The sequence below is a fragment of the Asterias amurensis genome, chromosome 1 (genome assembly GCF_032118995.1).
Source record: "Asterias amurensis chromosome 1, ASM3211899v1".
NCBI lineage: Eukaryota > Metazoa > Echinodermata > Asteroidea > Forcipulatida > Asteriidae > Asterias > Asterias amurensis.
Window position 1 is genome coordinate 20,605,793 of NC_092648.1, and position 24,634 is coordinate 20,630,426.

At 36.4% G+C, this 24,634-nt stretch overlaps 1 protein-coding gene across 1 annotated transcript; it reads right to left on the bottom strand.

Annotated features, from left to right (window-relative positions):
• Nucleotides 1–129: 129 nt before the first annotated feature.
• Nucleotides 130–24,019, bottom strand: LOC139939182 (uncharacterized). Its single transcript, XM_071935000.1, has 16 exons — nt 23,465–24,019; nt 21,315–21,502; nt 18,881–19,100; nt 16,971–17,223; nt 14,578–14,883; nt 13,552–13,750; nt 12,645–12,778; nt 11,571–11,731; nt 10,749–11,217; nt 9,882–10,048; nt 9,363–9,437; nt 8,662–8,789; nt 7,144–7,271; nt 6,653–6,761; nt 5,393–5,553; nt 130–3,142 (listed from the first exon to the last, which is right to left on the bottom strand). Exons 1-16 carry the CDS (start codon nt 23,915–23,917, stop codon nt 3,024–3,026), a joined length of 3,270 nt encoding a protein of 1,089 aa, XP_071791101.1. The 5' UTR covers nt 23,918–24,019; the 3' UTR covers nt 130–3,023.
• Nucleotides 24,020–24,634: the final 615 nt, after the last annotated feature.

Sequence of the window (24,634 nt, forward strand, 5' to 3'; positions counted from 1 at the left end):
CTTGAATGGAAACACATGTACTATTTTCTGCAAACCAATGGTGTTGTATCCTTTGTGAACAGTCAGTTTTGTCATTGACAATGAATTCACACTGCCATCAATTTAAACTTTGCAATGTTATGTGGGTTTTTTTCAAATATTGATCTATGGTCTGGTCTGTCTAGTGCGCCAACTCAACTCGGTTTACAACAGTCGAATTGACATTACTCTTGTTTTTACCCTACAGCTATGTTTGATAAAAAAGCTGTGCATTCCACCCCCAAATAGTCTTGCAGAGAAAATGAACTGGAGCAGTATGCCAGTGGCATTGTTTTGGCAGGACTCGGGAGTTAAATAGCCACAGATTAACAAAGGGTCACCATGGCTAGAGAAAAGCACGGTAACAAATACAAACAAGTACATGTAAAATATCAAAAAACACAATGAAATACGACACATATTTCAGAAAGCGAAAAAATATACTTGTAACCTAAGACCACTTTTCAGGATGAGGTTACAGATGTATGATCCATTTAATAAATTCCAACTTCAAGATGGCTAACTTTCTAGTATACACAATTAATGTCAAAACCTGTTTCTCATTATTGGACTTCTTCAAATCACTACGTGCTTTTTCTGAATCAACAGTTGGAAGAAAGGGTACAAATTCATATTCTAGCTTCACCAAAAAAAAGATACTTGCAAAAAAGGTCTTTGTTATTAGATTTTGTAAAAGGACTTTTATTCACATCTATTAATTGAGTATAATTTCAGAATCTATGTTTAAAAAATGGCATTTGTAACTGAGGAATAAAAAGCAATGGATTGTTTGTATGTGAGAGGTAGCTTTTTAAAAATTAGCATTTCATGTATTGATTAACATTTATATTAACACCTGATTTGATTATCTTGCAGTTTATAATCACAATATTTTGTGGTTTTGTTTCCTTCTCACATCAATTCAAGTTATGATTAACGATGATGTTGCTTTATGCAAAAATTGTAAAATGTTTCTGTATATATAACCAAAATTGCAATGTATATTGTTTTACATTTTAGCAAGTTTACCATTATGTCACAAAGGGGTGTTTACGTTTACTTTTTTGTACATAAAATGTTATCTCAAGATTTTGTTCAATTTAGTGGCAATTAGTATGAAATAAAGTAAGCGCAGCTTCGTCTGGTTCAACGCACATTGTTTGTCCTGTTTTCCTTCAGTAGTTCACTCAAAAATTGATCCCTTTAAAATAAATTTGAATTAATTTTTGCAAGATTCAGATACTACGCCTGTATTATGCGTTAATGTAACATCAGCTTTCCAAATATCAAGAACAATAATGAAAGTGTTGAATTTTGAAACTTAGAGAGAGCACATAAACTTAATTGCGACTGACTCCCACACACATACTGGGATCGAGGGTGTGTGTACCATCCCTGTAAACTACACCGCGCTTAACAATTACTGTCTTGACTTCAAGACTAACACAACATTGGTTTAAAGGCAGTGGACACTATTGGTTATTATCAAAGACTAGCCTTCACAGTTGGTGTATCTCAACATATGCATAAAATAACAAACCTGGGGAAATTTGAGCTCAATCGGTCATCGAACTTGCAAGATAATAGTGAAAGAAAAAACACCCTTGTCACACGAAGTTGTGTGCGTTTAGATGATTGATTTCGAGACTTCAAGTTCTAAATCTGAGGTCTCGAAATCAAATTCGTGGAAAATTACTTCTTTCTCAAAAACTATGTCACTTCAGAGGGAGCCGTTTCTCACAATGTTTTATACCATCAACCTCTCTCCATTACTCATCACCAAGAAAGGTTTTATGCTAATAATTATTTTGAGTAATTACCAATAGTGTCCACTGCCTTTAATGTAAATGACCAGTATAAACAATTTTTGTGACCCAACTTATACATGAAATTAGAAAACAAACCTGTAAAACTTGATGCTAAATTTGATCAGAGTCACAAGAAAGTAATGAAACATTAGAAGTTCACTGATTTCGCCCATCAGGTTTTGGACAAACAAATTTTGTCCACATCTACGAATTTATGGCATATTCAGCAAGTTCTTTCAAAGAAAAGTTTTTATACCATCTTTATGCGCAAATCTGTGAACATTTCTATTTTTCGCAAGTCTGAGAAAACCTGTAAACGGGTTGCTATGGGAACCAGAAACACATGTCAACCCTTACTCATCCACGATAAGTGTTGGTTTTTGTTACAGCTATTTTTGTACAGAAGACCGACATCTTTATGTCGCATCCAATGGACAAAGCAATTTTCTAAAGTATCTTGCTCACGGACACAAGTGCCATGATGGGACTCGAACAGACGGTTGCTTTTAGCTGCTCAGCCACAACTCGCCACGATAAGCAACGCTTCTTGTAATTAAGGCACACTTTAAACTCGAAGAAATACACAGAATGAATTGATACAAAAATAAATACTGAATTATTCTACTGTTAGTATAAATTAACTTGTTTACTGTACATATTTCATTTTATGCTATAATTATATATATCACAGAGCTCATAAACAGTACTGCATAACAAATACTGGATACAATGATTGTCAAAAATAAATGTCAGTGAAAAATCACAATAAAAATATCCTAAAGACTGAACCACTTTATGAGCCACTTTACGTGGTGAATATAATACAAACTAGAACGAATATTACACCATATTCTTGCATATTATATTTAAACTAGCTTTGGCAAATAACCTCTTAACTTATTGTACCCCCATTATCAAACATGTGTGATATTTTTTATGTCCTCAAAAAGTGTCATCGATCCCACATGTACAACCCACAATACATGTTTATCACAAGAGGGCAGTATCACTCAAGAAATACTATTGACATTGGGATGTAAAAAGACAACACAAATCAGCAAAATATTGTTCGGTGACAAAGACTTATTTATTTTTATCATACAGAAATTCAAAAAAACTATAAAAAAACTGGGCACTTTAGGATCAAAACGAAGACAAAAAAACGGACACTGGAGTTAATAACTGTAAGACGTCATCTCAGAGCCATGATGATGGCTGTTTTTGATATGAAACCCGTTTTCTGAACTCCTCTGGTGTTAAGAAGTGAAGAGTGCATCGTGGTCGACCTCCACCATCCCACCTTGGGGTACAGGGTTCTGTAGCATAAACAAAGAAGAAGAGATTGTAAATGTCAATCACACATATCATGTATTTGAAACTATTCTTGCAAGGTTGAACAACATTATTCAGTTCAAATCACATCAAAATAGTACTGTAGATTCCTTGCAAAAAATGGTCATATACTAGGCCTATCATATCTAGATGCAAAGTTATGAAAATAAAAGTATCAAACATGCAGATAACTTAAGTTGTGTGCATACTATTATAAAAAGTGACTATGTGCAGACTGAAGAAATTTTCATTGAAACAGCATACTATAATTTGTTAGTACATTAGGTAAGCGAGCTCCACCTTTCCAGTAAATGAAACCTCACACGTGCGGCACATCTTGAAATACTTTACTCCCAGTACACATTATGGACTTCCTTGTATATTTTGTCATGCAACGACTTTGTCCATTATTTGGTATTCAATAACACAACAATTATTTCACAATCAGCCATTCCAATGGCTGACATAATGCTTTAAAAATAACATACAAAAATTACAAACATTACACAGGCCTATACTACAATTCTGACCCATGCACAATATATAGTCCTAGGGATTATAATTACACATGGATACAAATTAAGCAAACCACAAATATGTCACTGCAGTTTCTACAATCACATTCCTGTTTCTGTTACCCCTTTCTATCGCTTGGCCCCGGCTCCTGATGTCCAGTAAAGCAAAGCATAAGAAAAACATTCAGGCATTAATATTTCAATAGAAAGCATTTTGATGACAAAGCACTATGGCAGAAAAATCATCATTTGTAAGATGAATCTTAGTGAAATCGACACCAGGCAATAAATATAATATGAACACATTTTGAAGAGAAAATTATTTTAAGGTACATGTTACTTCAACCGGTATCCAGCTTGACTGGTATTAACTTGCGAGTGAGCTTTGAAATCAATAAAGAAAATTTAGAAACTAGTTTATTCCGAAAGTTTTTCTGTAATAAAAAAATCAATTAATTACAGTTTTTAGCTGAAAGAAAAAGAGAATCATACTTGGTATCATTATTGAATAAGATTCAAACTTGATATCACAACTGAAAAAATATGGAAAAGGAATAATATAATTCATGCTTAAATATAAAACTAGAGACAGGAAGAAATGTCAAATCTGCAAAGAAAATCATAAAGATGGCAAAGGTTAGTGAGTCAATCATCTCCAATGCCTATAATTCAATGCAAAAATCTAGGGGCCTGGTAATTACGTCATGTTCTTATTCAGCAACTCACATCTTCCCAGTAAGTTAGCAAATTTTTCAAGAGGTGTGCTGATGTTTAACCAGAGGTCATATAAACATGCAGAGGCATTGACACTTGGGAACTGAACACCTAGGGAATGGTTCCATAAACATGGTACATTACTTTGAGCTTTTTGACATTTCTGTTAATTTACTCTAGTGAATGAGGTCATTTCGTCAGTCTCTGCTTTTGGTGTGGCGAGTCAATAAACTATATCATAGTCAATTGTATATGGACAGGAAAGTGGACAAACCTGGGAAAGAGAAAAATAAATTAATTTGACAAATGGCTTTTCAAGCAAATCTACAAGTCTGAAACATGCTGACTTAGTCATGGCTCAATTTTGTAGGTAAAATCCACAAGACTGCAGGGAGTGAACAAAAATTAACTTTTTGACGGATTTTATTTTACAAGACCAGAATCAAAATGAATTTAAAGGAACACGTTGCCTTGGATCGGTCAAGTTGATCTTTGAAAAGCGTTTGTAACCATTTGTTATAAAATGCATGTGATTAGAAAGATATTTTAAAAGTATAATATAATGATCCACACAAGTATCACTCGAAATTGCATGGTTTTCCTTTTACCTCGTCGACAAACACGGTCGGCCATTTATGGGAGTCAAATTTTTTAATCCCATAAATGGCCGACCGTGTTAGTTCGCAAAGTAAAAGGAAAACCACGCAATTTCGAGTCAAATATGTGTTTGGATCATTGTATTCTACTTTTAAAACATCTTTCAACCCATCTTTTCTACGCTTTTCAAAGACCAACTCGTCTGATCAAAGGCAACGTGTTCCTTTAACAAGCACTCAGAGAAGATCTCTCTTATTATTCATTCGATACACTTTGGAACTCAACAGAATTCAGAGATATTATTTTATATAGCTAAAATAATCAACAGGGTACATGTTAAAACGACAATAGTTCTCTGATGTGAATACAGATTTTTATGTGAAGTAAAACCTCTCCATTAAGTCTTACCTTTCAAGTCATACATGCCCTCATATTCTCTGATCTTCATCTGGCTTGCGCTGGGGTACATTGCAGCTCTGTTTAATTCTCCCATCCTCCTACGGAGTTGAGCTTCCTCATGACCACTGAGTTGGCTCTCGTTGCTCCGTCTGCGTCGAGGCTCTGACTCTCTGCAAAGAAAAGTCACTCAGAAGCTGTAACTTGTATACCGATTTATTTTTGTTATTAACGGTTTATTCATTTGAATAAAAAAATCAACCAAAAGGCTGACAACATTCAAATTTACAAAATAGAAATTAACAATAAACGGGTAAAACATAAAATTACATACACACTGTATGTATACAAAAGTACAGTTAAGAAAAAGAAAATAACAATAATGGGAAAAAGCATGCATCAAATACACACACACACAAAATAAACCACATTTTCCGACTCGGTCTTACAGAGGGGCTCCGAAGTCAAATTCAGATCTTGTTATTCTCTAAAAAAAAAAAATTCAACAGAGCTCTTATAAAATGGACAAAAAGAGCAGGTCTCTAAACTCACAATAAATTGGTGAAAAATGCAACTGTGTTTGATACCCTTAAAATGATTTTTGTTTTTGGTGGGTAGCCTGGTTAGTCAAGTAATTGAAAAGAGGAATGTAAAATGTATAGCACTTTAATGACTAAAGTAATAAATAAATATCTGCATTTAAGCTTTTGTAGCAACAACTACGCGTCATCATCGTCAAATGCAATTTTTAGATTTGTCTTCATTGCATCTAATTTCATTGCTGTTGCTACAAAAGCTCATGCAGAATTACTAGTTAACCATAATAATAAATAATAATAACAACAAGCATTTATATAGCGCCAAAATCTGCCTAAAAAACAACACTCAAGACGCTTTATATATTAAATGAAGTAAAACAGGCAGCCAATGAACAGACCGAAATGTATGAAACAATGTTAGGCATAAACAGGAATTCCATGAACCAGTAAAAAAAAAAAAAAAAAAACATGAAAGAACATAAAACATTAAATGATTCCTAAGAAGGAGGAAGAAAAAAAAGAACCGTTAACATACCAGTAAAACACTTGACAATGACAACAACATTTAGTAAAAAGCATTTAAATTAAAGTCATTAAAATGCTACAATTTACTTTCCTCTTTCCAGTTGCAATTATATAACTGAAGATTGATGATTGCAGCAGTAGATAAAGCTACACACCACGGCTGCACCGAACCATGGTCGACTGAACTATTTCTCACATCTAAACTTACCTTAGAGGGAGGATAACTTTAGCATTATAAGGTGACTTAACGGTTCGGTGATCAGGAATTGAGTGGCTACGCCTCATTGGTTTGGGCTGTCTTTTACTCCTGTGACCAGCTGGAAGTAAACAAAAGCAGTCGCTGTTAAGGCAGTCTTTAAGTTAGTGTATAGTATCTGTTGGTTGTAATTGAGAGCATTATTTTTTCATTTTTTAACTATGGCTGGTTTTTCTGTAAAGCAACTTTTTAATTATTTACACACATCGTTTTAAAGGTAAAAACAAATTGTACTCTTTACCCCTGATTCAAAACTAACATCTGTTAAAGCAACATTCTCAAGACTAAAACTCTACAACCATGAATCCTGTTAGCAAATCTTGGTGTATTGGAGCCTGACAGGCCTGGAATTTCATCTTTAAACATATTGAAAGGGCATGGCAACTTCCATTTGGAAAAACTTAAAGTCATGGGAACATCGACTGAGTGTAATATTGACTTACACTTGCCCATCTTTGGTGAATTCATAAGCTTCACGCTCGATGACGCTTGTTGTATTCTTGTCTTCTGAAAATGGTCTTTGTTCTTCTTCTCCATCCATGCTTCGTTACTTTGCTGGCTCAAATCAAACCTGGAGGGTACATTTGAAGTATAAATCAACATCGTTCCACATTTACCCGACACAGAGTTAAATACTTTGGCCAGTGAGTTTGGCCTTTCAGTGTGGTTGGACCATCTGGCAATCAACACAACACTTCATATGCCTGCAGATGGAGCAATTTATCCAAAGAACAGAAACATGTAAAAGTGAATGATATCTTAACATTATTTACACTAAAATAAATACTCCCAATCAATTTGAGCGAACTCATCGACAACTCAAAACCACAGCGAATGATATATATATTTATACTGTATTTATTATCAAGTAATTGAATTTTGAACACTATGGCCCGAAGGCCAAGATCGCTTATGTTCAAAGTTAACGATAAAAAAATTGCAAAATATTACAAATAGACAATTACAAAAATACAACAAACACAAGAGCCAAGTGGCTTTAGCAATACACAGCAAATTTAAAAGCGTTCAACTTGAGACTAGAAAATACAAACAAGGTGCGAGGCCCAACCAGGCCGGTCTTTGGCATTCAGAAGTTTTGTTAGAGCAGGTATTGTGGAATGTTTGTATTGGTCTGTATTGCAAAAAAGAACGATTTAAAGGAAGCTTGTGAATGGTCTGACAGTAGGAAGGTTAAAGCCATTGGACCCTTTCAGCTCAGAAAAAAAAGAAAAAAAGTTCACAGATTTACAAATAACTTACAGGGTTTACAGAAGGCAATGGTGAAAGACTTCTCTTGAAATATTATTGCATGAAATGCTTTACTTTTTGAGAAAACAGCAAAACAATATAAATTCTCGTTAACGAGAACTACGGATTTAACACATGTCATGACACGGCGAAACGCGCGGAAACAAGGGTGGGTTTTTCCGTTGTTTTCTCCCGACTCCAATGACCGATTGAGCCTAAATTTTCACAGGTTTGTTATTTGATATAGAAGTTGTGGTACACAAAGTGTGGGCCTTGGACAATACTGTTTACCGAAAGGGTCCAATGGCTTTAATGTACAATACATTGTTAAAAAAATAATTAGTCCATTTGGAATCCAATAAATTCTGAGGCAACTTCTGAATATGTTGCTACATTATTAAGGTCCTCTGCTAGTGTCATCTGACCTTCCTAGATCTCTCCGCTCCTCCCAAACTTCCTGACCACCACCACACCTAGGGCTAAGTCACATGGCTCCAAGGCTTCAATCACCTCACCCAAGTTGTGGAATGTCCTACCATCTTCACTCAGAACAGCTGCTACCCTCGGCAACTTCAAACCAAACCTCAAAACCCATCTAGTTCAACTTGCCTCTCATTCCTTGTAATTTTAAGTGTTTGTAAATCGCATTAAGATTTCTTGCAGTTATATTTCGCGGAATATAAGATTGTTCTAATATTATTATTGTTACTGACCTGTCTCCATCAGGTATTGATTCATCACCACTAGCCTGGTTCTCACCCTCTCTGTCTACACTATCTGATACCTTGAAGTGTGATGCACGGAACTCATCCAAGCTGGCTGCTGCTGATGCATTAGCTCTCTACACACACAAAGAAGAGAAGTCTAACTATATTAATACATTCACTCATGCAGTACAGACAGTAGAGTCTGAATTTCTTGCTACTGACTTAATTGTGAAACAAGCTGCCGTGTGCTATCGAGAAGCAGAACCTACTACCACCTTTAAGCGCCAACTCAAACCTCACCCATTTCCCAGCCTGCGATCTGTTAGTTGCAATGTGGTTTTTTTTTCAATCTGGAGCGAATATGTTCAAGCAGGAAGAATACACAATTTGATTATCAGATTCAAAGTTTGGGGCATAAAAACTTATACATTTTTTAAATAACCACATTGCTTCACAGTGAAATGTTTCTCAAAATGCTGCTATAGGGTTTCAATGGCTTTTATTGCCAATAATTTTAATTATAACAGTAACAAAATGTATACCATCACCATCACCATCACAAGGGGCTTGGACGGAATTGCTTTTGTGAGTTTAAGGCGCACCACAGTTGTTTATCTAACGATGGTTCTTTCAAGTCATGCTGATTGATGTGAGAGTATTCGGTTTGGTAACAAACAACAACCCTTAGGAGTAGAGTTGAGTTATACCTGAAATCTTTCTTCGATGTCATGCAGTCTCCTGACTACAGCAATATCTGTCTGGGTGTTTTCTCTCTTGCTCTCCTAAAAACCAAAATACAAAAAGTGTTCAACTTAATTTTTGTGTTTCTTCAATATGCAACAAAGAACATACAAAGACAACAAATCGTAGAATTAGTTAGGGAATAACAGTGCGAGTACCCGGTCTTCACTGCGTGGTAATGACCGGGTTGGTGGCTGGCGCTGTTAACGGACCGAGCATTGTGTAATGCATGTAAAAGAACCCGGTGCCCTTATCTAAAAGAGAAGGGTTCACCGCGGTGTTCCTGGCTGTAGCTGCTGTATCCCCGTAGCACCTTGTAAACCCTAACAAGAAGCTAAAATAATTGGGTATCAGAATTCATAACTGCAATTACCTATCTTTCTGAAAGTTTGTATATACTCAGCGCCTTGAGTACCTTGTTTGGTAGATACGTGCGCTATATAAGACTTTGATATTAATATGAAAAGGAGATGATTTCAGCTTACATTTTGTTCTACGTCTTTATAGAGCCTTTTGCAGCTTCTCTCCAGCTCCGTCTTAAGTTCCTCTAAACGGCCAACAAGTTCTTTCTTCTGGCTCCTGGCTTTTTGCCTTGCCTCTGACAGCTCTTGGGCTTGAGAGTTGATGACAACATCCAAGAATTCCACATTATCTTAAATGGAAGAAGGAGGAGAAAAAAATCTGATGCAACCATGAACAATCTTTTAGGCTTTCAAAATCTGGGACCAATTTCTAAGACACAAGGAATTCTGTAAAATAAGACATACGTTTTAAGGAATTTCATTGCAGCTAAATATAAGCACATTTTAAACAGCTATTAAAGCCATTATACGCTTTCGGTAAGCAGTATCGTCCAAGTCCCACACTTCGTGTATCACAACTTATTTATATAAAATAACAAACCTTTGAAAATTTAGGCTCAATCGGTCATCGGAGTCGGGAGAAAATAACGGGAAAACCCACCCTTGTTTCCGCGCGTTTCGCCGTGTCATGACATGTGTTTACTATAAATCCGTAATTCTCGCTATCGAGAATTGATATTGTTTTAATGTTTTCTCAAAAAGTAAAGCATTTCATGCAACAATATTTCAAGAAAAGTCTTTCACCATTACCTTCTGTAAACCCTGTAAATTATTTGTAAATCTGTGAACTTTTTGTTTGTTTTCTGTACGTGAGGATGTGAGTATGTGAGGTTCTTACAAGTTCATGCTTTTTTTAGAGAACTTTTACAAGATATGTTTAAGTAGGCCCACACTTCCAAACTCTAGTGATTGTACCCCTGTTAGTGAACTTGAAATATTCTAGAGGTTCAATTCTTTTGACAAAAGTGTCTACTGAAATAAACCACCAACCTTGTAAATATGTATTCCAATTGGCTAGTTTTGTCTCCAATTCTTCAGCATTTGTTTTATTATTGCTGCTTTTGCACTTGCTTTGAGGTTTCTTCCTAGCTACCCTGTCCTCATCCATCTTCAAGTCCTGGTCGGACGAGCCCTCTTTACATTTGGCCTCATCTTCCACCTCTGCTTTGATGGAAGGATCTTGTGTTTCGTCTCGTTCCCGATCTTGCTCCTTATCATCATCAAAGTTTTGTTCTTCATCCATCTTCTTGTGTTTCTCATCTTCGTTCAAATTATGAAGTGCAATTTCCTCTCCCGAAGCATCTTTTCCATCTTCTTCTTTATCTTTTTCTTTCTCCTCACTTTGCCAGATTTCCTCAGGGATTTCGGAGCCATGTTTAGCTCCCAGGGAGAGTAGGTATGCGACACACTCCCTGCTGTTTGACTCCTCAGCACAGTCAAGGGGTGTACGTGGTTTCCCCTAAAAAGAACAATGGGGTTATGATGGAGAATTGGTCATCTTATAAGTACAAACAGATAATCAAGTTCATTCCTTGGAAAAGACAATTGACACGTACAAAGGAGTTGAAAGCATCACAAATATATATGTACAGTGCTTGTCACTAGTATGTATTTTCAAAATCCTTTTTTGATTTCTACATTGAAAAGAACAAATTCACAAAACATTAAAACAAAATTGGCAAACAGCAATTAAGTAATTGAACACAAAGGTTCATGCATTACTGATGATTCAAGCTTATAATATCTACCACTTCAGATAAACTCGACACACCTCAAACTAAAATGCAGGATGGTCCCAAGGACCCAACGTACCTGTTTAGTCACATAGACAGAGTTAATATTTGGCTCATGCTGATGAAGAAGTCTACAGAGCAAAACGCTGTTATTGGTTGCAGCGTGATGCATTGATACCAGTCCACTGCCATCTCTGGTATTCGCACTGCAACCATGCTTCAATAAGAAAGACACAGCTTCTGTGTTGGGCAAAACAGAAAAAGAAAGAACGATAAATGGAACAAAATGAAACTCACATGCAAGGGAAACATTTTGTTATTCATTAAGTAAAATCAGTGAAAGACAGAAAAAAGTCTGCTTTTTCAAATTCATATACAGTTTGAAAATGCTTTTATATTCATGCTTAGTTCTTAAGCTCTGTATTTAGCATTTTGGGTAATTGTAAGTGACCGTACTAAGTACAAAAATTGTTGAAAACAATTAAAAATGAAAAAAAAAAAACCATTAAAATATTTCCTTGATTTTAAATTCCTTAGTTTTCAGACAAATTTTACAATTGTTATAGCTTTGTTATTAAGGCATAACAACCAACTCCGCCAGAGGCAAAAACAAATAACATGTTATGATCCAGAGACTCGCTGCCGACAATATCTGCTACTAGAAAGTATGTTTAAACAATGGGTTTAACGATATTGCACTTGAAATGAACAAAGAAAGCAATTCAAAATTAAACAAAAAGAGAAGACGAAATAAATAACAATAAATTAAATATAAATGTTAATAATTTTATAGATAAACTAAAATACAAACCACCACATTAATCACATAGTCTTTTAATAGGTCATACATTTTTGAAATTAATCATTTTGAAAATATATTTGCATACAAAATGCTCATGAAAAAAATCTTCAATCAGCAACTTTAAGATTATACTATAATGATGTCACTAAAGCACAGTTAATACTTCAAGCGAAGGCGATTACGAAACACAATTTGTGATGCAAATAATACCTAACTAGATGTTTTCATCTTGTGCTGCAAGGGAAATCGCTTTGCTTTTGCAATTTGTGCAGTAAAAATACTTGAACCACACTTTACTCATCTGGAGTGACCATTTACGCTATTAACTGTTAATATTTACAAGTGATTTACCTATATGTTGAGCTTTAGCAGCTTGAGTTAGTGGAGTATCTTTGCTGATAGTGCTAAGCTGAAGTGAGCCACCATAATTATGTAGTAACTTCAGGATCGGTACTGAACCTCTAGATGCAGCACAGAATGCCGGACTGATGAGAAATTCAGAACTTATATATAAAATAACAAATCTGTGGAAATTTTGGCTCAATTGGTCTTCGGGAGAAAATAACGTTTATTACTATTATTATTTTGTGATCGTGCACCTGCATAAAAGTCCTTGATTTCAACAGATCATAGACACCATAGAAGTTGAATAATATTTTTTTAAATCCTGTATAAATGTAGATATGCACAATAAAATTAACATTTCAAAACGTGGGCGTGTTTTTGAGATTGCCGAAAATACGAAGTGGTTATGTCCACAAAGGAAGAATAATCCGTAATTGGAAACAATAATCTGAGAAAGCTGCTGTAGACTTTAAACCAATGAGTTTTTATTGCCATTAGTTTTAAGAATGATTACCAAACACACTTTGCCTTTAAGCGCTTTTTTGGTATGATGAGAATTACAATTCCTAATCAATATTCCACACAGGGAACATGACTGCACACATAAATGCTGAATGCGTATTGTTTGTTTTTACAGTTACCAATCCCATACCATGGACATTTGCATGAAAGTATTTTTATTCATTCAACTATTCTAGAGTGAGAACTTCAGACAAAAACTGACCTTGAGGTCTTCTCCTGAAGACGAGCAGAGTATACTGTTTGAAACTTCAAGACCAAACCAGCTCTTTTCAGAGCCAACACTCCCTCAAAAGAGATTTACACAAGGTTGTACCCGCAAGTTTACCTTTATATACATTGTATTCCTATTATTAACACCATGCAAAGCTTAAAAGATCACTTAAAAACTTACCTCTTCCCATCTTGATCTTTCCAGCTCGGCGATGCTCCATATTTCAGCAGTGTGAGGGCGCACTCACCGTGATCCATGGTGATAGCGTAGAACAGCGGTGTGCAACCCCCTTTGTCTGCTGGGTTCGGTTCGCAGCGACAGTCCCTAAGTAATGCCTCTAAACAGGACGGGTGATTGCGACATACAGCACAGTGTAGAGCTGGTAGTAGAAGAAAGAAGAATATCAGCATATAACGTTTGTATGGCTTCTGACTGGCACCCCGATCAAAGATATTGACAAAATAGTGACACTGCCAACATAGGGCTAGATAGCTCAGTTGGTAGAGCGCCGGCATGTTAATCCGGAGGTCGTTGGTTTGAATCCCACTCGAGTCAATTCTTTGTTCAACCCCAAAAATCATATAAAATAAGAACACACACTGCATTCAAGCCTTGAAGATTTGGGACACCCCACCAAAATAAGACACTTATCAGTAGTGAAAGTGAGTACAGCCAAAACATTACTGTACCTTTAAAATCAGTGTGAAGTCTAAAAGGAACTGTACAGGGCCCAATTTCATCGAGCTGCTAAGCACGAAAATTTGCTTAGCATGAAATTTATTCCTTGATAAAAACAGGATTATCAACCAAATTTCCATTTGTTGCATATTGCTTGTATTGAGCTGTTGTTTGCTTATCCTGAAAATCATGTGGAAATTTGGTTGGTAATCCTGTTTTTTTCAAAGAAGAAACTTCATGCTAAGCAAATTTTTGTGCTTAGCAGCTCTATGAAATTGGGCCCAGGATTGGTAAGGATACAAAAATATAAATGTTTAATTTTAGTCTGGTTCATACCGGAACCATTTTTTTTCTGTGAATTATTTCCCTCTGAAATGAAGTTCAAGAAAACTGTATCTGGAAATCTTTAAAAAAAACACAACAGGTAATTTGTTACAACCAAAGTCCGGAGGTCTTTGGTTCAAATCCCGCTCTAACCAATGTTTCTTTGTTCAACCCAAAATTATTGAATACAAAAATGAAAAATACCTGTTAAACCATTGTCATCAGAGAGTGTTATATCAGCTTTTAGGTCAACCAGCAGTCTACAAGCTTTGATATTACCAGCAGAAGCTGCCCACAATAGCGGCGTCTTGCCGCCTTTATCCACACAGTTAACAGAGCTGCCTCCTTTACGGAGTAGAGCCTGCAGGCATCTCAGGCCAGCAGTACCCATGGCTGGATCTCCACACATCTGGGTGGCGTAGTGGATTGGGTAGGCTCCGTGGATGTCCGGGGTGGCTGGAGTGCAACCACTCTCAATGAGGAGAGAGATACAGTTGTAGAGACCGCAAACTGTGGGGACAGTCAACAAGAATGGATGTTAAATTTGCATTGGGATAAAAAATAATTTTATTTAAAAAAATGTTGTTTATGAAAGTCCCTAGACACACAATGTCTGAAGGTCACTTGGTGTGGGCTACAATCAGCTATTTTTCCAGGGGCCATTGCCACCTACTCCTTGGGCTGAAACAGGGCTACCCCCTTTACAGTCCATACGGATGTAGTCACGAGTATTAATCGGCAGAAGCAAAGCGAAGTACTTTATCAAGTCCTGTGAAAAACAAAATCCATGGGAACATTTAATGTTACTCAGGGTGGGCTTTGAACTTGCGACCTTCGCCTTATATGATTCAAACTGCCTCTAGCTATAGGGCAATCTCGGTGGTATAGTGGTAGAAATCTGCTCTAGAACAGCAACTGTCGTGACTTTGAATACCAGCCGGAAAAAAAAACACCATATGGAATTTATTCAAAGGCAAGAAAGTACTAAGTATACAGTTCGCTTCAGCCCCAAAAGCTACTGGTGGCTTGCACTATGCCCTACCGAAAAAAGGCCTAAAGCTACCAACAGCATTTGACCTTGACCCATTTAGCCAAAAAGGGTACAGCTAACAGCAAACACCACACCTTCCTATCACAAAATCCTCAATCCGTTAAAGACATTTCCATTGTCAAGAAGCAATGCAAATCTGCCATATCTCTGATTGAATGGCTATGTTTACTCAAAAAATAATACAGTTTCACAAACTTCCATTTTCGTGCATACCTTACTTAACCAACCTACGTTCCTCTCTTTCAAACCCATCAAAAAATAGTTCAATAAAAGTCAGATTCTACTCAAGGACTACTTGACCTCATAAAAAAACACTGTTTTAAGATTCCTATTACGCTGCTAGTGCTTACACAACATCTCTATTTAAAGGAAGATATTAAAATATCCATTGATTTTTGAATTCCCCCCACCCCTAAATTATCATAATTTTCCAATAGCTGCATGTAAGCAGAAATCCAATATTCAATTACCGTATTCCTTAAAGCGTAAAACCTATTAGGTACTAAACTGTTTTTTATTAACACCTTTATAAATGTAGCCTTCACGTAATTTTTTTTCTCTGAAGCAATTTTCTCAGTTGAGAAAAGAAAAAAAAGGTAATCTATTGTTGAGAGCCTTTTGCGCCCGCAGTACCAAAGCTCTGAGACGCATGACTAATTCACAATGCAATCTCTACACATAAAAAAAAATGAAATTGGTATTCCCTGTGTATAAATAAGAAGAATAATTACAAGTACAGGCATACACACAAATAGAGAACCAGAATTAAAAATTACAAAATTAGACCGACCATTTCAAGAAAAACTTCCAGGTGAAAGATAAATGGTTGGTTAAAAAAAAAGTTGTGAAGCAACTGTCTTGCTATATCCTCCAGTCCCCCACCCCTCCCATCCATTCCGCCCTGACCCACTAAATCAGGTAGAGAGTGTTCATCTTTAAGGGGGAAAGTTCACTTTATATTTTCCAAAAGGCAGTTCCACTAGTACCAAAGGAGGAAAATTAGACAACCTGAAGAATAACCCTTGTGTCATGAGAGAGAACCAACATCACATATTGCCTTAGCCGGGTATCGAACCAGCCGTCGATTTCAGCAAACTCTTCCTAACTAAGGATTAATCTTATGACTTAGCACGAGTCCCAGCCCTGCACTGTAGCATGTAAACACTAAGATTAATCCCAAGTCAGGACGAGTTGCTTACTCGTCCTAACTTAGGATGAGTTCAATGCATCCTACGCCTTTGGATACGGAACTTAACTCGTCCTAAGATCATTCCTAAGTTAGGAAGAGTTTGGTGAAATCGACGGCAGGGTCACATTGGTGAGAGGTGAACTTAACACAAAAGCCAACCATGCCTTTACTCCTACCGTCGATTTCACAAAACTCTTCCTAACTTAGGATTAATCTTATGACTTAGCACGAGTCCCAACCCTGCACTGTAGCAAGCAGACCTTAAGATTAATCCTATCGTCCTAACTCGAGATAAGACGAGTCCTAACTCTTTGTGAAATCAACGGCTGGCCTGCTAAGTATAAACGGTATATCTACCTGTTGCCCAATGAATAGCCGAGTGTTGTTCATTATCCATCGCATTGATATCTACATGCGGGAGTACCAGCTGGATCAATTCAATGTCGCCCTCTATAGTTGCCAGATGTAAAGCGTTGCGTCCTTCAGAATCCGTCAGAGCAGCGAGTGATGGATCTGCTTCAATGAGCATCTTAACACAGTCGTTGTGGTGGTGCTCAATGGTGTGGTGCATTGCAGTCTTACCCGACTTGTCGGTTGCTTCAAGGGACGCCTGTTGCCAGTTGAAAAAAAACAATTTAAAGGCACTGGACACTATTGGTAATTGTCAAGGACCAGTCGTCTCACTTGGTGTATCTCAACATATGCATAAAATAACAAACCGGTGGAAATTTGAGCTCAATCGGTCGTCGACGTTGCAAGATATGAATGAAATAAAAAAAAACACTTGTCACACAAAGTTGTGTTCTTTCAGATGCTTGATTTCGATACCTCAAATTCTAAATCTGAGGTCTTGAAATCAAATTTGTGGAAAATTACTTCTTTCTCGAAAACTACATTACTTCAGAGGGAGCCGTTTCTCACAGTTTCTTATATTATCAACAGCTCCCTATTGCTCGTCACCAAGTAGGGTTTTATGCAAATAATTATTTTGAGTAATTACCAATAGTGTCCACTGCCTTTAAAGGCACTGGACACTATTGGTAATTACTCAAAACAATTGTAAGCAAAAAAACTTACTTGGTAACAAGCAATGGAGAGCTGTTGATAGTATAAAACATTTTGAGAAATGGCTCCCTCTGAAGTAATGTAATTTTTGAGAAAGAGGTAATTTCTCACTCAAATGATAAAAAATTCAGCTGAAGTCTTTTATTATGCATCTGAAAGCACACAAACTCGTGCAACCAGGGTGTGTTTTCCTTCATTATTCTCTTGCAACTTCGATGACCAAATTAGTCAAATTTGTACAGGTTTGTTATTGTATGTTGGGATACACCAAGTGAGAATACTGGTCTTTGACAATTACCAAACGTGTCGCAGTGCCTTTATTTATCATTGTTCAGTCAAATTATGATTGATGGTGGTTTACAGCCACACAAACAAAATCAGTGAGTTGATTGAACTGGCAATTCGTAATTGCAACATAATGAAACAAAATTACTGTACTGTGTGCTCACAACTCTTGATGTGGGTATACCGTCAAATAAAGAAATCACCAAAGGTGACTGGCCCGGAAATTTGATGCAACATAATTATGAAAAGAAATAACAATATTGCATGCTCACTAAAAACCCTTAGAAATGTTAACCTTTTCCCAGTCTTTAGAATATTTACTCTATTGTGTAATCTGCTGTTTGTATTTTTATATATCCTGCCTTTTGTATTTTATGTAAAATTTGTGATGTAATTGTCATGTTTTTACACTCAATTTGTCAAAGGCATTTCCATTGTCAGGGATGTGATACGCTGTTGAGTAAAAAACTTAACTCTGCGGGCAAAGTGCGAAAGCATGCGAGCTTGAACACTTGCGAGCATGAAGCCCAATTATTCACATTTATCTTTAGTTTTAAAAGCCCTACTCTGCAATCTGGGTAGTAATTGGTTATATCTCCATTTCTTTTAGAATTTGGTCTAAAAAACATTTTTTTTAAAGGCGGAACACCGTTTTAAAACGGAGGAATCACATCCCTGCAGTGCAAAAAATGTTTGGTGATATTTGTCAAAAAAACTGAGATTCACAATCGTTCATTGTCATGCACACCTTACTCAACATACCTCCTTTTTTCAAATCCATCCAAAAATTTAAATAAAAATCAAATGCTCTTTAGAGAATGCTTGACCTCACTAAGGCACATTCCTTACAGGAATGTAATTGTAATATTTTTACCTGTAAAATAAACATACAAAAATGAAATCAATGCCACACTCACCCCAAGATCTATCAACATTTCAATGATTTGATAGCTTCCTTTCCTGCCAGCAATCATCAACGAAGTGACACCATCATCGTCAGAAATGTCTAATATCTCTGGATTAATCTTATCTCCTTCTTCAACAATCAAGCTGAGGATCTCTGGGTTGTGTGAAGCGCTTGCTGCTGCGATGACAGTGACCTTGCTGTGATCAGTCAGGTGACTACTGGCTCCATTCCTGCCATCAAGACAATCAAATTTGTGTTTTTTAAATAAAAGGCATTTGACATGGTTGGTAATAATTGTCAAAGACCTGTATTCTCAATTGGTAAATCCCAACATAATATGTATAAGATAAAAACCTTTTAAAATTTGGGCTCCACTGGTCATCGAAGTTGCAAGAGAATAAAGAAAGATAAAAACACACTTGCTGCACAAATTTGTGTGCTTTCAGATGCTTTTATTATTTGAGTGAAATTATCTCTTTCTCAAACAACTATAGGTTACTTCAGAGGGAGCCGTTTCTCACAATGTTTTGTACTATCAACAGCTCTCCATTGCTTGTTACTGAGTTTTTATGCTAACAATTGTTTTGAGTAATTACCAACAGTGTTCCAGCAGTGCTTGCATTTGGCATGACGCTTCGCACTGGGCCCAATTTCATAAAGCAGTTTTAAAAGAATGCTTTGCTAAGCAAAACAAATGAGTGGGACACCAGTCGCAACAATGTAAACTTATGGAATTTTTGCTGGTAACCTGTTTCTGCTAAACCAGATTTTTCTGTGCTTAGCAAGCTTTTGCACTTAGCACTGTTTTCTTCTATAAGTTATGTCAAATAGTCCTTGAAACAGAACAGGGCCAAATCTTCTTACCATGGAGCTCTATGTTAACACCCCAAAGAATTATGTACTTTACACAGCAACAAACCCATAATAATTAAGTAAATTTATATTGTGCTCTCTCCGGGACCAGCCTATTCAAGTAGCACCATAAGCACAGAATTCCCAATTACACTTAAAAACACATCCAAACCATGCAGAAAACTGTAAAATGTAAAACCTTAAAATGTAGGCTATATTGTTGTATACCATTCCTCAGCAAGCCAGACCACTGTCATTCTTTTGTACTATTCTTCTTGTGTGGATTCTAATTTGTGAAACGACTGTAAAATAAAGCCCCTGGGGCAAGTAGTGTAATACCAAAAAGGAAAACCATGGGGCCATTAGGGTTTTAAGAGACTGGATACTCTGATAAAAATCAAGACAAAGTTAGGCAGAACAGAACCAGGGCCCAATTTCAATAGAGCTGCCTAAGCAAAAAAAAATTGCTAAGCATAAACAGATTCTGCTTACCAGGTTAAGATTACCAGCCAAACTACCAACTCACAAGTGAAATTTGTGACTGGTATCCTGCTCATTTCTTAGCAGAAGTTTATTATAATTTTTTTTTCTGCTTTAACAAGCTCTTTTTTAAATTGGACCTAGGTGTAAACGCACGCACGTAAGTCAGAAATAAAATTTCTATTTTTAGAGGAGTTATATTGCCACTTGTGCCATTGATTCTTCCAGTTGACAAGGCGCCTTGAACTCACTGTGGACGCCGAGTATACCAATTACACACATCTGTTTCCATAGTTTCGTTACGGCATTTTTCAAAGTGAGAATTGAGAACAATGAACATAATTAGTTTTCCCTGAGACTGAGAGCAAAAAATATCCTCCTGATGTTTAGAATAATACAGAGAAAAAAAATCTACAGATTTTGGCACTTGCATACATGTTTACAATTTAAAACCTTCAGTGTGCAAACTGTTTGTAAATTTCTGTCCAAAATTTCCATCTATGTATATTTGTTGTACATAAATTGTTCACCCTTTTTTGTTTATCCTTAAAATGACTTTCAAATAACACTTGTGGATAAAACTTAGTGACAAAAGACAACACATTACAGGCTTACAATTTAGCCCAATGGAAAACACTGTGTGTGTTTTTCCATAGAATCCATAGCATGTTTATGGTTTCTTTTTCTGTTTCTTATAGTACACAAAATGTATGTAAATTTATACAGTGTTTCATGACAAATAATAATCTTTATTTGCAAACTCATGAAAGTATTCTGTGGTTTCCTTCAGATAACAATTTACTGTGTGTAGTCACAGCGATTCATTATTCTTCATTGTCTTTGTTTACCACTTAATTTTCACCCACTTTTAAATAAAAATAGTTTTAAAATGGAAACAAGTTCCAATGTTGTCATGACTTGTTTTTCATTCATCCAAAACAAATATTTTGTTTTTAATGCTTTTTCAAAAAGATGTTATAACATGGAAGTAAAAAGACAAATTTTGCAACTCAAAAAAACAGGGGAAAAAAATTAAAAACATGAACCATAGAAAGCAGGTTTCTCGGTTAGCATTTAACAAAAGGTTTATTTTCCCTCATTTCAGTACTTACCTAAGAAGAAGTTTGAGGATGTCAGTTCGTTGACCCCAAACAGCAATATGTGCGGCCGTCTGTCCCTCCCTATTTGAGGAGTTTGTTCTTACACCACATTCTAGCAGAATTCTAACAGCTTCTGTGTGGCCGAGCTGCGTAGCGTACACGAGTAACGGGGTACCGTCTGCATCGCACTGCTCCAGCACCTAAAGTGGTTAATTAAAACACTGGAATGTCAGCACGAGGACTGAGGATATGGCATAATCAATAGTTTAAGCGCTTTAATTAAGGTCACTGAAAATTAAGCGGATCAATTTTAATAGAGGCTGTTGTTAGTTATTCAAGGAGAACAACAATCAAAAAGAAAAGAACATTATTGTATATATTAGTCAATAGTCAGCATTATTTGCTGGAAAAATACCACAATAGTTTATGGCCCCGATGCTTGGACCCTGCAGAGTGCCTTAAACACCTTCACGAAAGACTCTGCTCTGCTATAGGGTCGAAACGTCAGGCCATTAACAATTTTTTTAGTTTATACAAAAGGTCGCCTTGGTTGATTTGCAGCAGCTAATACTATTTCTGACAAGAAGTCATTTTGACAGGCCCAATAATTCTAGGGTTAAATACTGTACCATATCATAGCAGAAACTAAAGTACCTGGAACAATTTTTTTTTTCTTGTATCAAATGGAAACACTTTGACAAATGACAGTTGAATGAAGGTGAATTGTTTAAAATGTTCATCCCATCACGAGCAATTGATAAAAACAGAGTTCAAGTCAGACAAGGAAGGAAACCAAGTTTGTCCGACTTGTCACAGATTTTCTCCCCCTTTTGCACAATAAAATTTCCCAAGAAAAAAATAATACACCTGTTTTTGGTATACATGGTAGCTTTCCCCTCCCCGAAACACAGGTGCTGCTCTGCTCACTCAGTGTCTAAACCAACTGAAGTGTCCAGAGACTGACTAGCCAAGTTTTAAAAAGTAAGACTTTTAAAATTTCTCCCTTTCTTCATCCAGACAAAATACCACCCAACTCAAGCGACCTCCAGATCAGCGACAATGTAATCTAACAAGTCAAATTTTTCTATTGTATGCACAGAGTTGTACATGTTCAAACCAGTTAATGACACTGTAGGTGTAGTCACAACGGCCACCAATCAATTATACTCAACACTGTTGGTGCGTTACCATGGTGAAAAGCATCAATTACATTTTTAAGCAACCAAAATGGTTTTCTTGCTGGAATTTATTCATGACTCAAATAAGATTTGTTAAACCTTAATTTCCATCTTTGTGCACCTTTTTGTGGAGCAATAGCAAAATTGATCTGAATAGTTGTACTATTTTATATGAAATATTTTTTATGAGGTTTAATTTTATAGGTGTCATCAAGGTGCGCTACCAAGAGCAAGGCAAATTTAGACCCTTTTCTACAACCAATATGGTTTTCTTTGTTTTCTTTATGGAATTTATTTCTGATTCAAGAAAAAGTTATCGTATGGCGCCACCACTTTTTCATTCGAAATAAAATAATATAGTATCTAATTTACCTGATTGATATATCCCTTTTTGTAAAAGTAAGTGAAAAAGTGGTGGCGCCATATGGAAAGTTATCCCTGATTCAAATTCAGATTTCGTAAAACTTTAATTTCCACCACGAAGAGGATTTCAGTTGTTTTACCTATTATTGTGAAGCAATGTACACACACAAATGTAAGTGAATTTAATTGTTGTACTATTTCAAATCTTTTAATATGGAAAAATAAATGTTCGGACGGTTTTATTTTATCATGGAGTACCTTCATGGTTGTATTAAAAGGACTATTCAATCATGATTAAATCAGATTTTGTTTTTACTTCATCAACTTCCACCACAAAGAAACTTGAATATATACAGAGGTTTGAGATTTATAGCTCCATGTTTGAAGCATTACTATAAATATTTTGGTTTTTCTCCGAATAAAAAATAAATGAGTTTAACTTTTCTTTAATACACTTTTCACATCTAGTCAGCAATTCACTTTGTCAACCACCTCCATGGTGACACTAATTTCTGCACACTAATTGCTGCACACTTCATGCATGCACTTGTGTACATTTGTCACTGGACTGACAAGGACTGACACAGTGACAGGTTATGATGAAAGATCCAAAATTAATACCTGTTTTTCCACTCGAGCACACAGCAACTTAAAACAAGTGTCTGCATTCACACGAACAGCAAAGTGTAGCACATTCTGTCCCTTTTGATCCCCGAGACTTGGATCAGCTTTATGGTCGAGAATTGTCTCCACAAAATCCTCTCGTTTGTAGAAAACAGCCCAGTGCAGAGCAGTCCTGCCTAACTTATCCCTAGAGTCCGGATTAGCGCCGTGCCTGAGCAACAAACGACCGCACTCGAGATGGTTTGTGGTACGGGTGTTCCACGCGTTGTTACCCACTCGACCAGCTCCCTGAATGCACTGGATCAACGGAGTCGCCCCGTCTTTCGGACTCTTGCTGTTTGTGTTGACAGTGTTTTGGTGACCCTTCTTGTTGCCGTTCAGTAATTTCTCAAGATTTTCCGGATTGCCAAATCTGACAGTCTTGAATAAGTTTTCATCAGCGTTGCGCATCTTGAAGACTGAAGCAGAAGTATGACTGAGACAGTTTCTCAACAAGAAATGAAACGGGAGAGTTCAAGAAACTTGTTGAGGCATCTTCCTTCCGTGGGTAAACAGCACTAACATAATAAAACAGCAATCTTATAAGAGTGTGTCCACTTGTTCAATGATTGTACACCACTGCCATTGAAGTACAAAATCTGTGCTTTGCTTCTCCTTGGACTATTCCATTATTGTGAGACAGGGGTGTGACCATCTCAAAACTTAATTCATTTGCCTGATGTTATTATAATAGCAAACATTCATGTTCCTATACAAGGCCTATGAAACAAAGCTTCTGCTTAAAAGAATCTGATGTTTCGTTTAATTCTTGTTTCTTTTCCATGTTTGTGGGTTCGTCTTAGAGATGAAAGACGTTGTGTCCTCCTGCATACATCACGTACCAACTTATGGGCTTAACAAAAATAATCACTTGCCGGCAGAGGGCGCAGTACTGTTATCTTTCTAAGAAAAACTTCTAAACATTTGCTCACAAGATATTTTGTTTCATCGTTTGTTTGTTCAATTCGTCAACCGCAACGAATGGTATATTCATCAGAGATGCAAGGTGAGATTGAAAACCTAATGCGAGTTTGATAATTACTCAAAATAATTATCAGCTTAAAACCTCACTTGGTTACGAGTAATGGGGAGAGGTTGATAGTATAAAACATTGTGAGAAACGGCTCC